Here is a 15498-nt window from a genome sequence, read left to right on the forward strand (position 1 = left end):
ACTGGGCCTGGCTCCAGGCTAGGCTGTAGGAGCAGGCAGGGCCCTGCCGTCAGCCCCACAAGCCTCCCTCGGTTGGCATGAAGCGGCGAATACAGAGACTAGCCCCATGGGAGACTTTTTGGTTTGTTGGGGTTTGTTTTTTTTTTTTTTTTTTTCCTTCTCCCCCCCCGCACCCCAGCTGGGGCGGGGGAGGTGGGAACGAGTAACAAATGGACGCGTCCCCTTTAAACACCTCCCCCCGCCCTTTCCACGTGGTGCAGGGCGGGGATTCCGTGATACGTCACTTCTGTTTCTGTCGTGGTGTAGAAGAGCTGCGTGTGGAGTAGGACGTGAGTTTTAGGGTTCTCCCTCGTGCCCAGTTGGGGCTGCCGCCATTTTCTCTATCGCCTATCCGTGGTTGTTGGTGGCTCGGTACCTTCTGGCTGGTGCAGGAGAGGTTCGCTGGGTAATCGTATGGCGAGACTTTCCCTTTTCCTTGGCTGCTTCCTGTCCTCTGCGGGAGGAATGTTCCGCTGTGGAGCGGGCGTGGGGTGGGAGCCGCTGCCATGTTGGGGGGCAAAGAATTTGAGCGAGGGAGAAAATGGCGATAGGGAGCCATCCGGCTGCGTCCGTCCCCCCCCCCCCCCGTCCCCCCCCCCGCGCTGGGATCTGGCTGCTCACTGGCCATCCCCGGCACTTTTTTTTTTTTTTTTTCTGTTGTGTTTCCTTTTCTCTTCTTCGTCGCCGGTAATCTGCACCCCTCTTTCTGCCACCCCGCCCCGGGAGGACCTGAGCGTTCTTGCCCGCACCCTCCCGTCGGGCCCTCGTTCTTTTCCCCTGGGGGGGCAACACGAGCCGTAGAAAAGAGGAAGAGGGGAGGAAAATGGCGGCTGGAGTCCGCCTACCTGGTTTTCCTAGCTCGCACTCGCTTGTCTTTCTCATATTCTTTTCCCTCGTCCTCGCTTGGCCTGTCTTGTTCCACCCTCGCTCTCCCCGATGCTTCGGTGTCCTCACGCTCTGCCTTGCCAGCTTCTCTCGAGGGGCACCCACCAGCCCCAATTTCTTCCAGTTTCCGCCCCCGCCTTCCTCCATATTGTTACTTCCTTATCCTTATGCGGTCTCTGGGGTTATCCTCTGCTGGTGATCCCGCCCACCGCGTATCGGACTTGTTCGGCTTCCCGATTTCATGTCATCGCTGTACTTATTTTTACATTGTCCTATTCCAGCTCTCCTCTGCCTCCATCCTGCAGCGTGGTTTATATGTGCTTCCCATACCCTGTTTCATTTTCAGTGCTACAGCTTCCATCGTTGTGTTCCAAAGTACTACAGCAGAATTTGCCCTACTTTAGAACCACATTGATCCATTAGCATTCTTCTTCAGACTCCGTTTTTTCCTTTGCACATAGTTTATTTCATTGCCAGTTTAAAAATACTGCTGTTCCTCCCCCCCCCCCCCCCCCTTGAGATATGCTTCTTTAATCTTTTACTAGCCTTTCCTAGCTGTGGTTTATTTTATAAAGTTTCTTCCTGCGTTACTTATTTTTGTTTTGAAAGATCAGATAAGCTATTTATTTGTTACAAAGGGTTTCTAGTAGCAGGCAAGATTTTCAACTGCTATAGCTAACCACATGTTTGCATACTAGAGAGATGTAGAAGCACACATGGCAGCATGCGTTCAAGGAAAGTCGAATGTCTGCTTGTCTGGCAAATGAATAGACTCTAATGACTGATGTGGTAAAGCTGCAGTGGAAATGTTAACTGTAATGCTGTAGTTCACTGTAACTAAAATGTTTGTTGCGTGTTTTTTTTTTTTTTTTTCCCCCAGACTTTTGTGTTATTGATTGGAACTTTAGCTTCATGTATGGTGATTATGCGCCTGTTGCTTGCAAATTCAACTAGGTGAAATGCCTATGTAAGAAGATAGATAGCGCTGGGGCCTTAATCATTTATATTTATGAATGTAATATTGAGAATTCAACTGGAGGACAGTATTGTATTGTATTTTTTACATTATGGTTTCTACCATACTGGGGGGGTCTATGAAACTGGTGAAAAATGACCCCTTTGTAAACAGTTCAGAATCTAAACCACTGCATTTAAGGCAGTTGCAGCAAAAAGGGGAAGAGATATAAGAGGGAAGGGTGTTTGAGATCACATCTGCAACGTGTATTAAAGCTTATATGAAAAGGCAGGAAAGTCTTCAGGAGGGTTTTTAATAAGATGAGCCTTTGCAAACAGGTTTGAGGATGGCTTTCTAGCCATAATGGGATGTATTCATTGCATAGTGTTCTCATGTTATCTTTCTCTTCCTAGAATGCCTAAGTCAAAGGAACTTGTGTCTTCAAGCTCATCTGTCAGTGACTCAGATAGTGAAGTTGACAAAAAGGTGAAGATCATATGCAGTTTAACTACTGTATTAACTCTTATATTTCAGGCTGGGGTTAAAGAATTAGGTGAGCGTTATATCACAAAATGCATGTCATTCCATATGATTTATCAGACACTTAACCCCAAAACGTGGGGCCCCCCCCCCACCTCCAAAGCAACAACTCCAAAGCAACAAAACCAAAACAAATAAAACCCACCCTGCAAGATTAGGGTTTGGGTGGATGCTTTTTGCTTTGCAGTAAACTTCTCTTCTTAAGTTGCATTTTGCTTTCTTCAGGACTTTCCATATGGTATATCTAGCCACAAGCTTCCTGGAATTATTTGCTGCTTGTGGCAAGTGATAGAAGGCTTCTGTATAAGCTGCCCCTGGTGGCAAGAACTTGGACTAACTTTCAGGCCACCCCCCCACCCCCTTCATTTTGGTATCTGGATTATTTGCAAGTCCAAAACAAAAACTTCTACTTGCCCTTGTCATCCATGTCACTTGCATATCTTGTTCACATGCTCTTTTTCTCTGTTTCAGATTCTTACATTTACTGTAATACTATCTGTTAGTTTCTCACTTAAAAGCTGTGCCAATCTGAATGTCTGAGTTGATAATTTTAACATTAACTGTTTAGACGTATAAATTTAGTGTTCATTTATTTTTAATAGTTATTTAATTTATAAGTTTGTATAGATGTACCAGTCATTACAAACAAAAAAAGAAAAATTCACTGTTGCATTCAGTTTAAGAAATGCTAGGTGGTAATGCAGACATCAGGTCTTTTAGTGCAGTATGCGAAGAGACTCAGTCTGCTTTACTGAATTGGTTCAAATGTGACTTGGTTGCACTTAGCAAATTAGGTGTTTTGTCCATTCTTAATATAAGAGAAAATGGTCAGGTGATTTTTGTTGTTGTTGTTAGGGAAATGTATTCCTGAAAACAACAGTCTGCTTCTGTGGGCAGTAAGGTGGTGGGTTTTGGTTTTGTGTGTTTTGTTTTTTTTTTTTTTCCCCGACAACCTCACATATTTGTTGGAACTGTTTTGTCTTTAAAAGGTATTATCTACAATATGATTCTAGCAGGTGAGACTAATTTTTGGTATCTTTGTATTATTCTTTCCTTGGGGTAGGCATGATTACTATATAACCATTAGTAGAAATAGTAACTTTGTAGCGTCTGCTAGTAAAGTAATCTGATTTACAGGTGATATTGTCTGAATGTTTTAAAAGTGTTTAGTTTATCATGCTATGGACAGAGATTGGACTCCAATTAAAAAAAAAAACAAACCACCCAACAAAAACAAAATAACCAAAAAAAACCAAACCCCCCAAAACTCAAACAAAACCAACAAACGACTCCTCTGCTGGATTTGATTTCCAGATCCTTTCTTCATTATCTCATTGTCGTGTCCCTGTCGTGTGTCCGTCCGTGTCACCCCCCCCACCCACCCCCCCAAACAGTTGTTAGCTGTCCTGTATTTTTCATTGCACTCAGTGGAAAGGAAGGCAAAGCTTCCATCAGACTAAAATTTTAATTAAAACTACTGAACTGACAATATTACTGTGTAAAAAGAGTAGGCTTTTTGAAGTGTATTTTGATCTAATCCAATTCTCTTTAAATGCAAAGTATTATGGTAAACTTCACTGGGAACAGAATTAGGCTCATTTGAAGATTTTTTTTTTTAAATTCCAGTCTAAATGTACAGTATTGGATACCTGCCTTCACAGAAGGAAGGTGATAATGTGTATTGCATAGTAGTAGTTTGTGACCTCTAATCCAAACTTTTTTGTAACTTATAAAATGTGTTGTGGTTCATGCATTTCTCTTTTTTTTTTTTTTTTATTTTTATTCTTGCTCCAAGGCAAAGCGGAAAAAGCAAGCAGCTCCAGAAAAGCCTGTAAAGAAACAAAAGACTGGTGAAAGTTCAAAGGGTGCAGCTTCTTCTAAGCAAAACAGTAACAGAGATGAGAATATGTTTCAGGTAAAATTGACTCTCTTAGAGCCTGGTTAAGGTAACCATTTACATCATATTCAGTATAAATTTTATTAAGTGATCTGAATATCTTAATAGCATGGTGCTTGGCCAAAGGGGATTGCGATGCTAGCATGCAGATGAGATGCTCAGAAAAAGCTTTGTCAGGTTTCAGTAGAGTAAAAGAATCTGGCAATTGATTCTAACCCTTATGTCTTTGCCCATGGTAACTTTCTGGGTAGTCATTTTGTCTGTAAATACAGCACTTACCGTGAGTATACTGTAAATATTAGATCAGGACAGTCTCTACATGAAAATGTTTTTTAATCCAGGCTCTTGAAAGAAAGGTTCTTGGAAACCAAAGTATGGACTCTTCATTCCTATTTAACTAGGTCAAGGGCAACTTGGCTTCTGTCTTATAAGACAGTGTCCTGGAAAAAGTTTTGTTTGTTCCTTTTCTGATGCAGGTTTTTCTCACTGAACATCCAAAAAGATTGTAATTTTTGACATTGTCTTTATTTTTAAGATGGGATGAATGTACATTTTCAGTAGCAAGAAGTATTTGTGAATTCAGGGTGTTGCAGTTCCTGGGGTTAGCTGAGGCAGTAGCAGTGTGTGCTGAAAGTTGTGTAAGAATATGCGTAGCTCGGAATTACCTGTTTTAGGGGTGCGGATTAAGACTTATTTAATGTCTGTGACTAGGTGGCTTGAAAAGGGTCAAGGGATAGGAAAGGAACTTAAATTCTTAGACTTAGGTTCTTAAGTTTGAAAGGGTATGGGAGAGGTGCCTAATAAGATGGTCCCAATGCTGAGTAAGGCAAAATAAATGGTTTTGGGCTGTAGCATCAATTCTCACTTTCCTCTTCATGTATAATTGGAGGGAGAGCTTCAGTTTAAGACACTGGGCATCAATGCCTGAACTTCCCCACTGAATGAAGAATATATTTTTAGTTCTGTTGGGGAATGCTTTGATCCCTGTAGCTAAAAATGAGATAGTATCTTCTACGCTTAATGAGGTGAACTGCAGTTAGAACTCAACAAAAACAAACCCACCCCACCCCCCAAACCGCCTATGTACCTATGTATAGGCTTTACGCTATGTTTGTAATAGGTTCAGAAGTTCCAGCCTTGGGGAAAAAGATTAAAAATTTTAATGCTCTCCTGATGGGGGGGAGCCAACCCCCCAAAACCCCCTTTCAAATAAAAGCAAAAGTATTTGTGTGCTCTGATTTCTTTCAGCCTTTTTGACCTAAGAAAATAAAAAGTTACGAAAAACAGACAGTAGAGAACTCATTAGTCTGATAAGAGCACTATTCTTCCGGTGTTGAGTAAAATATAGAGAAAATGTCAATATCACCTTGACCTAAAACATCGGTGTTCCTTAGTCTCTTACTTGCCTTTTAGTTACTCAACAACAAAAGTGGCTTGTTTGGTTTTTTTTTTAGATTTCCTATTGTGTTACATGAAGCATTGTGGGCTTTTTTTTTTTTTTCCATGCTATATCAGCTTCAGTTGCATCTTAGTTAATGCACAGTTTCAGTGTAGAAGTAGCATTGTAGGTTTGAGGGTACTTCCCCCCCAGGAGAGCATGCTAGTTGCATGTTATTTTTTAGGTATGGTTTTGTTTGTTCTAGGACTATTAGTAATACTAGAAACTCTCCTTTCTGCTTCCACATGGTAGTAAAATGATCTCTGTACAAGTGACTGCAGTATAACTTACAAGTGTGGCTTCAGCTGATGGAAATCAGGCTGTAAAGCATTCATAGAATAGTCAGAAGTTCTGTGGCATCCATATTGTGTGTGGGAGTGGCAGAAAATTATGTGAAACTTAGTGATTTGCTGTTCTACACCTTTGGGCTATGTTCTTAAAGTATATAGCTTCCCTTAATGTTGAGCTCATTGTGACTGCCCTACTCAGAAGATTCAGCATTTTCATAAAGATCTATGTTTTATTATTTTTGTTTGAAACTATTGGTGTAATGGTATTCTTGAAACTAATTATGAAGAATAGAATAATTGTAAGTAGAAGGGAATTAATTCAGTATAAGAGACCAAGTGTATTTTATTTGCATGTCTTGGCCTTTTTAGGTTTTATAGGTAGCCTAGTATACTTTGGAATTTGTTAAAGGATTTGGGCGCAGTTGGGTGTGGAAATTTATCTTACTCCTATCTGTGATGACTAGAGGCCCCAAGGACAAGCATTATTCATATTAATGTGGAAGGGTTTAGTGTTGATACATTAGATTACTGTCTGTGGCTTCGAGCCAACATGAGTTCTGCATCGTGTGCTTTGGTTAGTTAGATGACAGGATTTTTCAATCTATGCCTGATTTGGATAAGGTTTGTTAATACTGTCAGGATGCAGTATTAATGACTATCCAGAGTGGAACCACATGATGTGACTCCACAGAAATTGTTATTTCAAAAGTAGTTTGCCTGTTTTGGGCCCCCCCCCCTTTTTTTTTTTTTTTAATTTGGGTCAAATTTGCTTTTTGACTTGTGAGAAATAAGTTCTCCAGTTTCCAAGTGTAATGTCTTGACCTATCATAGGCTCCTGAAAGTAGATAAATGTATGTTTGTGATACACTGGAAGGTGATTGATTGTGAAATGCATTGGTGACCACCTAAGTTTCAGAACTAATGTACTAAACCAATTTGCTGTGTTACAGATCTCAGCTGTTTACAGGACTCTATTCTAGGCGCTTATATTAGCTTATTGTGCTTCTTCTAATGGTATGCATATAGTTATCAGCTAAGAAAGAAGGATGCTGCTTTTGCTGTTTCTGTTTCCACAGCATGTATACAGTTTAATCAAGGCAAACTGGAAATAGGAGGAAAAATGGCGAAGAAGGTGGTTGCTGAAACTTGTCCAGTTGCATAGCTGTGAAAGAAACTTAGACACAATTCAGTGCATTTTATTCTAAAAAATGGAAACCTGGAAATAATGTTTTAAATGTCTTCTGATTTATTTAATTCAATAGAATAGTATATCTAAGGAGCTGTGATACTTAGTAAAAAGCATATGAACTTGTCTATGAAGGCTGAACTGCAGTAACTACCCTGCTATAAATCAGTGCAGCCCTTGGAACATTAATGTGGTTAGAGATACAAAGGTGTCTTAGATCACTGAAATTATTCTAGGACTATCGGCTGCTGTGTGAACGAAGAATTGTTCAGAAATGATTCAAGGTCAGAATTGCAGGTAACTGAACTTCAAGAAACATTAACTTAATTCTAGATTTTGATTGAGGTTTTTAAACCATACTTTAGAAGCCTATTTAAAGCTTTTTAGCAGTGGCAACTGTTTTGTATAGAGTTCAACTAAGCATTTGAAACTTAATGTGAGCATTCAGCTGAAATCTAGACGGTGGTATAAAACCTAACCTAACTTAACTTCAGCATTTTCATATGGAACTGTTTACATTTAAGGTAGACTTACTGATTAAATGATGTGTGCTTTGTATTATTGCCCCTTGCCTTACTGTAGTTGAGTTAAGATGTAGTCTTATCTTCAGTAGTCAAATCCTAAACCCTTTTACTGCATTTACAGCTATAATCTGCTATATTGTATCAGATTTTGTCTCTTAGAGCAAATCTGGAATTACTTGGCAATGCACTAATAGTCTTTGATAGACCTGGAAAAAAAAAGACGTTATGGAGTACTACTGCTTGAAGCTGGTTTTAGAGGTGACCTTAAAAGTCACTGAAGCATTATAGGGTAAAACCAAGAAATGTTGTTTGTGTATCCTTTGCCAGCAGTGCTGATGGACTTGGGTACGGTACCAAGTTTTTGTCTGAAAGAACTTGGCTACTGTGACATTGTACCTTATTTTTGAATGCTAAATTTGTAGTACTGTGGAAGTATTTAAATCAGTCACAAAATACAATCTTATAAACTTGTTCATTTTAATGGATGCTTTGAAGTAGGAAAACAACTGCTTCAGGCTTATGGTATCTAAAGATGTCCCAATTGTTTTAAAATAAGTTTTAGAGTAAATTTAGCATGATCTGCATAAGAAAAAAATTACTTCAAGTATGTTTTATGTTTGCTTAGTGTTATATATATATATATATTTGTGGAAAAAAAACCCAGCTTTTATGGCTTAAACATCTGTGGATTATTTTAATTGGTTGGAGAGTTGTTCATGCTTTCTGGTCAGGCTTAATGCTAGTAAGATGTGTTTGGCTCTCTGTTAAATTATGTCAAAGTGCAAGATGCATAAATTAAGGAAGTTGAAAACTAAAACTAATGCTTTATCAGGAAGGAATATTTTATTTTTAAAACTGCTTACTTTTGAATGCATTCGTTCTTCATAAATTGTATCCAGAAGGTACATACAGAATACTAAGAATTTCTTACATGAATTGTATTTGATTGTGTTTTTATGATCTAATTTCTGATTCTCAAATTCACATTAAAGTTTGAATTTATGTGAATGAGTAGTTCTTAATCAAATTTTGAGAAATTTGATAAAGCCTAAATATGTAGTGTAATGCTGTCTCTCTTCCTTTCCCCTCCTCACCCTTTTTTCTTGTCTTAAGAAAAAAAGCCCTCATAATTCATCTAAGCCACTGTGGTGTGAGGCTATAAAATTCCAAAGTCATTTCATATTGTGCTACATGCTGGTAAACTTAAAGTATTTAGATTTTTTTTTTAACATCTGGTACAGTGCGATAGTCTCTTAACCACCGTTCCAATGAAGTGACATGAGGACTCAGGAGCAGGCATGGGACAGTTGGTGGCTTGCTTTCATTTCCATCTGTATTTACTGTGCTTAAAAAAAAAAAAAAGGGGGGGGGGAAGGCCCAAAACAAACAAACCCTCCACCCCTCTAGAAATTGTTTATCTCATATGTACAGAAATTAAATTAGATATTCATATGGAATGGATTAAAATTTAGATTTGGGAGTAGAGCTCCCTCTTTCCTGTTTGTTTACGGCTGCTACTAACAATGATGGTTATAATAAAGGCAAAATTTTATTTCAGGAAAGAGTAAATTAGTGGGTTTTGTAAGACGTAAGCTTGTTAGAATATAGGTATTTTTATTCTAGGGGAGTCACTTCTGTATTGAGCATTGAATGCTCAACTAGTTTTAAGTCATTCATCCACTTATATTGTCATTATTTGCCTACTGACTACTCTGGATTAAGCTCTTGATCTAGTTGTTTCTCTGGTGTCTATAATAAGCTGCAGTGTGCAATGTCATGTGTCCAAGTCTGATACTGCTGGGAAAAGTGAAGGATGTAAAATATCTAAAAGATGTCCTTATATGTGTTTTGACAGATTGGCAAAATGAGGTATGTCAGTGTTCGTGACTTTAAAGGGAAAGTCTTAATTGATATTAGAGAATATTGGATGGATCAAGAAGGTGAAATGAAGCCCGGCAGGAAAGGTATTGTTCTGCTTCATGTTCTTTGTATTAAAACATTGTCTGCAGTTTAGAGACCTGTGTATCAGTTTTCTATCACAGGTTGGAAGGGACCTCAGGGATCATCTAGTCCAACCTTTCTAGGAAGAGCACAGTCTAGACAAGATGGCCCAGCACCCTGTCCAGCCAAATCTTAAAAGTGTCCAATGTGGCCGAGCCAACCGCTTCCCTGGGGAGATTATTCCAATGGTTGAATGTCCTCACTGTGAAAAATTTTTCTCTGGTGTCCAATCAGAATCTCCCCAAGAGCAATTTGTGTCCATTCCCCCTTGTCCTCTCCATGTGACTCCTTGTAAAAAGGGAGTCTCCATCTTCTCTGTAGCTACCCTTTAAGTACTGGTACATGGTGATGAGATCCCCTCTAAGCCTCCTTTTCTCAAGGCTGAACAAACCCAGCTCTCCCAGCCTATCCTCATATGGCAGGCTCCCCAGTCCTTTGATCACCTTGGTGGCCTTTCTCTGGACCCCTGCCAGCCTGTCCACATCCTTTTTGTATAGAGGGGACCAGAACTGTACACAGTACTCCAGGTGTGGCCTGACAGGCGCTGAGTAGAGTGGGATAATGACTTCTTTCTCTCTGCTGGCGATGCCCTTTTTGATGCAACCCAGCAGCCTGTTGGCCGCCTTGGCCGCAGCAGCACACTGTTTGCTCACGTTGAGCTTTCTGTCCACCAGGACCCCCAGGTCCCTTTCCACAGAGCTGCTACCATGACATATTTGAAAGTGCGTAGAGCAGTGCACTGACCCATTTTTGGTCAACACATCTTGGCCTGCTATAGGTGAGGGAATAAGGTTTCACTTTTGAGCCTGAACTCAAACACCAAGGTGAGTATCTGTAAAGTACATCCTTTCCCTGCCAACCTGTCAATATTGAAGTGTTTTCTTTGCTGTTGAGAAGCATGAAGTTTTCAGAACCTTTGGGAATTCAGTGGGTTTCAGATATATCCTGGCAATGTGTGAAAAGTACATCAGACCTGTCTTCAGGTTAAATGAAATGGGAAACTTTGGAATATTACACAATTGCTGATAACACTTTTGGCACATTGCCTGGAGAAACAGACCAATACTCGAGATCAGAAGCTGCAGTCCCACAGGCATGAAGATCAGGGATTTTCTAGGTAATTCTTCCTGTGAGAATCAACTTATTAAAACTTCCCTGAAACACGTTAGAGTTACAGAGGGTCAGTAAGGAAAAGGTGATACGATGATACAAGTAGTTCCTTGGTTGATTTGTCTTGTGCTTTGCCAAAACATCTTTGTTAGCTTTCATTAGGATGAGAATGAAACTCTAGATCTTCATTATGCCTTCTGAAGTATTTAGGCTGCAATAAGGATTTTAAAAAGAACTTACTTAAATTACATTGCAAATGCTGCTCTCCAGCCAGGTGGATCCCAATCTGCATTGCACTCCTGGTTTATGATTTCCCAGGTACAAGACCTTACACTTGTTCTAGTTGAACTTCATAAGGTTCTTGCTGACCCAGTCTATCAGCCTATCCAGATCTTCCTGCAGAGCAGCTCTCCCTTCTGGAGTGTCTACTTCCCCACTCAATTTGGTGTCATCTGCAAACTTCATCAGGCTACACTTGATCCTGTTATCCAGATCATTTATAAAGATATTGAATAATATTGGGCCCAATATCGATCCCTGGAGGACCCCACTTGTGACAGGTTGCCACTTGGAAAAGGAGCTATTTATCACCACCCTTTGGGTGTGCCCTGTCAGCCAATTCCCCACCCACTGTACAGACCACTTGTCTAGGCCATAACGCATTAATTTTTCCAGGAGGAGGCTGGGGGGGACTGTATCAAAGGCCTTGGAGCAGTCCAGGTAGACAGTGTCCACCACCCGCCCCATGTCAACCAGGCAAGTCACTTTGTCATAGAAGGCCACCAGATCTGTCAAGCACGTTCTGCCCTTAGTGAAGCCATGTTGGCTTTTCTCTATCACATGCTTCTTTTGACTTGTGATGGCCCTCAGGAGGATTCGTTCCATAAATTTCCCAGGGATTGAAGTAAGGCTGATGGGCCTATAGTTACCCAGATCCTCCCTTGAGCCCTTCTTGTAGCTAGGGGTAACATTTGCCTTCTTCCAGTCCTCTGGGACATCCCCCATTCTCCATGACGTTTTGAAGATTATGGAGGGTGGCCTTGCAATGATGTCAGCCAGCTCTCTCAACACCCTCGGGTGGATGTCGTCAGGGCCCATTGATTTGTAGGGGTCAAGCTCCTGTAATAATTCATGTGCTAACTCTTCCTTCACTGATGGTGGGTCAGTGTTTGGATCAATCGGCAATTTTCTTCCCAAGGCCTGGGATCCAACGGTGCTGGTAAAGACAGAGGTGAAGAAGGTTTGAGGGCCTCTGCCTTTTCTGCATTGTTGGTGATTGACTCTCCTTTTCCGTTTAACAGTGGGCCTATGTTTTCCTTCTTTTTCTGCTTGTGGTTGACATACCTGAAGAACCCTTGTTATTTTTTACATCTATGGCCAGTTTCAATTTGAGTTGGGCTTTTGTTTTTCTAACTGCATCTCTGCACACTCTGGCAATGCCCTTGTAGTTCTCGATGGATAATCCTCCACTTCTCCATCTCTGGTATGCTTCCCTTTTGGATCTGAGTAGACCCAGGAGGTCATGGTTGAGCCAAGGGGGCCTCTTGCTCAGGTTACTTCCCTTTCCTTTGTAGGGGATAAATTTGCTTTGTGCTTACTTTGTTACTTACTTTGTTACTACATGGTATTGTTAGGTTAATGTAAATTATAAAAAAGTTCAAGTATTTTAACAAATTATTAGTTTTATCTGTAGATTATAGCAAAAGCAAAGTGGTTTCATTGGCCTGAGTCTGTTTTCCTAAATGGATCCCCCATGATTTATGGGAAAATGGTATCAAATACAAGCAAATTTGGTATGGGAATTATACATAGCCATACATTTTCCCATTGATGAACTTAACTCCATTTCTTGCTTGTATTACAGTTGGATTTCTTATTTCAGAAGTCACTGAAAAGATTTGTTGTTCATTTGTAATAAGATGTTAATTTCTTTAAAACAATTATTATTTTCAATTTCTGTCAAATTTTAGATTAAAATAATTAGTTAATGTGACTAATATTGTAAAAAACACTTCAAATTTTTTTCAGGTGAAAATACCTCAAGTGTTCAGGTTTTGGTACTCTGTTTCTAATCTGTAACACAGCATAAGCTGTTGTACCTCTAATTGCTACTCCCATACCTACTTTTTATAGCATGCCTTCACTGAATCATTTTCAGAACTTTGCCACCTTGAAGATGGGAATGCAAGGATAGTTGCAGTAGTAGTGTTTTCCTTAATGTCATGTTGCTTCTGTTAGAAAAGCTTACTTTTAATAATTCTTCATATTGTGTCAAGGAAAGAGGTAAATATAAAACATTCTGTCCTAGAGATTGAAGACATTTAATGTAGAATCAGCATAAGGTTTGTTACATTCTCCTAGTGTGTCCAGGAGCAAATAGACATTTGGAAAGATTGAGAAATGTTTTCAACAGCTCTTAAATTATTACTGATAATAGGTTTGTATGAGCAGGTGTACTGGTACTGTACAGGAAAATTTCTTGATTTGGATGTGTTGCTGCTACTTAACAAAAGAAGATTGCTCCAACCTGTAAGGACTTTGAACTGGTGTGTTTTGAGGTAGAAATCAAAACTATATGCCATTTGAGTGGTAAACTACAATGAAATTTGATGGGTATGCCAAGTGACAAAAATTACATTATGTGGTTAGAAATGTTTATCACAATGGCTAAAGGACCTGAATTTTATTAGGATAAAACTAATAATAACCTGATACAGTATGTGAGTCTAATGTTCCATTGATGCACTTATGAGCCTCTTATCTAGTTATCCCAAAACCAGTATGAGCAGTTGAAATTGTGTAAGAAATAGAGGGAAAAAAAAAATCTAACAGTTTAGAATTATTGTGTCAGACTGTTTCCAACAGCAGGTCTAAACTGCATGCAGTTTATCTGATATGTTGTTCAGCGGCATCCTGATATTTGGTCACCTAGTAATGGTTAGCACACCTGGCCTAACTGTTTTAAAAAGAAACCTGCCCTCTAAAGACTGGTGGAAAATTGCTTAGAATAGCTCCATGCAGACTGCTTGCTGCTCTGATAAGACAGTGGTGGTAGATGGGGGGGGGGAAGGTGATGAGTCCCAAAAATGGAATTCAAAATTTCACCTGTTTTCAGGTCCTGCTCCACCTACAGGGAGAAAGCAATGAAGGAAGCCTGATCACTGAGGGGGGAGAGTGGGGGTAAATAGTAGAAGAGTCTTGCTGGAGAGAGTATGAGAGGTAGGCTTATGAGTCTGTACTTGCATAGAGATTTTAGGGGAAGAATGAGGAGACTAAAGTGCAAAGGAAACATGTGCCTGGGCTTGAACTTGAGGAAGTACAAATTTAGAACTGAGGAGATAGGTTGTGGGGCACTGAATAATTATTGATTGAATGTCACTAGAAGCTATAGTGAACTTGAAGTGAAAAAATAACTTCCATGTTGGTTTGCGAGTGCTAGGGAGTAGAACAGTGTCTCTCCAAATCGTTACTTATAGTATGTTATTTACAGTGCTTTAAGAAACAGGAGGAAAAAACCAAAAGACCAGAATTATGGTACTTTAAAAGTGCATAGAAGTTCAGTCTACAGAGGTACAGCTTTTAGGAGCCAACAGGAATACAATTGACTTTCTATTTCTTTTGTGCTGCCTTCTATCAAGGCCAGAGCTGTATTTCACTTCCTGTGTTTAGCCTAACACTTGTGAATGAATGTTATACTGCACTCATTTCCTTTGTAAGTTAAATTTGTCCAGAGATAAACTAAGGTCTAAAGTTAAACTGGTGTTCCAAATGAGTACTTTAACTTTGTAACTGAGGTAGTTATTACACTTGAGGTAGCTTAAGCATCAATAGTCATGACATAGACTTTGTGTATGAAACCAGCCTTGACAGTAATTATGCAAGATCCTGCACTACAATTTTTGTTTTGTCTTAAGTATGTATTTTTAATGCATTTCAGGTATTTCTTTAAATCCAGAACAGTGGAACCAGCTGAAGGAACAGATTTCTGATATTGATGATGCAGTAAGAAAACTGTAAATACAGAACCATACAGAAACCTTTATCATTTTAGTTCTTTTAAGTGGTCTTTTTACGTTGTCTTCTGTTTTCTAAAATATTGTTTTCCAAGCTATTGTATATTTAGATTGCAAAACGATTTGTAAGATGAATACTTTTTTTATGTGCATTAAAAGTATATTCTGAGTGAGGCTATTTGTGTACGCTTTGCTAAAAGCAAATGTGTTGCTTTTACCTCATGGTATAAAATAAATAATATGTAAAGCATAGTTGTTTATGGCCTTTTGATTGAAGGTGTTTGCTGATAAGGGCGCTTAATAGCTTTAGTCTTTTAGTTTCAGCTTAGTTAACTGTTAATATGAATTTTTCTGAGGAGATTTCTTAAAATGCCTCCATTTAATTCCTCCCCCTTTTATTTCATACTCTTTGGTATTGCCCTGACAGCTTTCTGCTTTAAGACTTGACACAAACAGTAAATACCTGGTAAAACACACTTTTGTAGATAATTTTAAATACTGTATTTGTGTATTTACTGTATTTATTCGGATGTAAACAGTCCTGAGTATATAGACTTTTTTGTATTACTTGCATGAAGTGTTACACTAGACAATAATACTTGAACACAAGCCACACACTA

General features: G+C 39.4%; 1 protein-coding gene across 8 annotated transcripts; it reads left to right on the top strand.

The window, feature by feature from the left end:
- The first annotated feature begins 247 nt into the window (after positions 1 to 247).
- On the top strand, positions 248 to 15128 carry LOC142049607 (activated RNA polymerase II transcriptional coactivator p15-like). Of its 8 annotated transcripts, none has more exons than XR_012657790.1 (6): positions 248 to 329; positions 2293 to 2365; positions 4215 to 4334; positions 9610 to 9718; positions 13981 to 14084; positions 14803 to 15128. XR_012657790.1 is itself a non-coding variant. In XM_075077447.1 (5 exons), exons 2-5 carry the CDS (start codon positions 2294 to 2296, stop codon positions 14880 to 14882), a joined length of 381 nt encoding a protein of 126 aa, XP_074933548.1. In that variant the 5' UTR covers positions 248 to 329; position 2293; the 3' UTR covers positions 14883 to 15128. The 8 variants fall into 8 exon arrangements, 5 of the variants coding, with proteins under 5 accessions (XP_074933548.1, XP_074933552.1, XP_074933549.1 ...); XR_012657791.1 differs by having other exon boundaries at positions 298 to 445; XR_012657792.1 differs by having other exon boundaries at positions 298 to 436.
- The last annotated feature ends 370 nt before the right edge of the window (positions 15129 to 15498 follow it).

The sequence above is a fragment of the Phalacrocorax aristotelis genome, chromosome W (assembly GCF_949628215.1).
Source record: "Phalacrocorax aristotelis chromosome W, bGulAri2.1, whole genome shotgun sequence".
Lineage (NCBI taxonomy): Eukaryota > Metazoa > Chordata > Aves > Suliformes > Phalacrocoracidae > Phalacrocorax > Phalacrocorax aristotelis.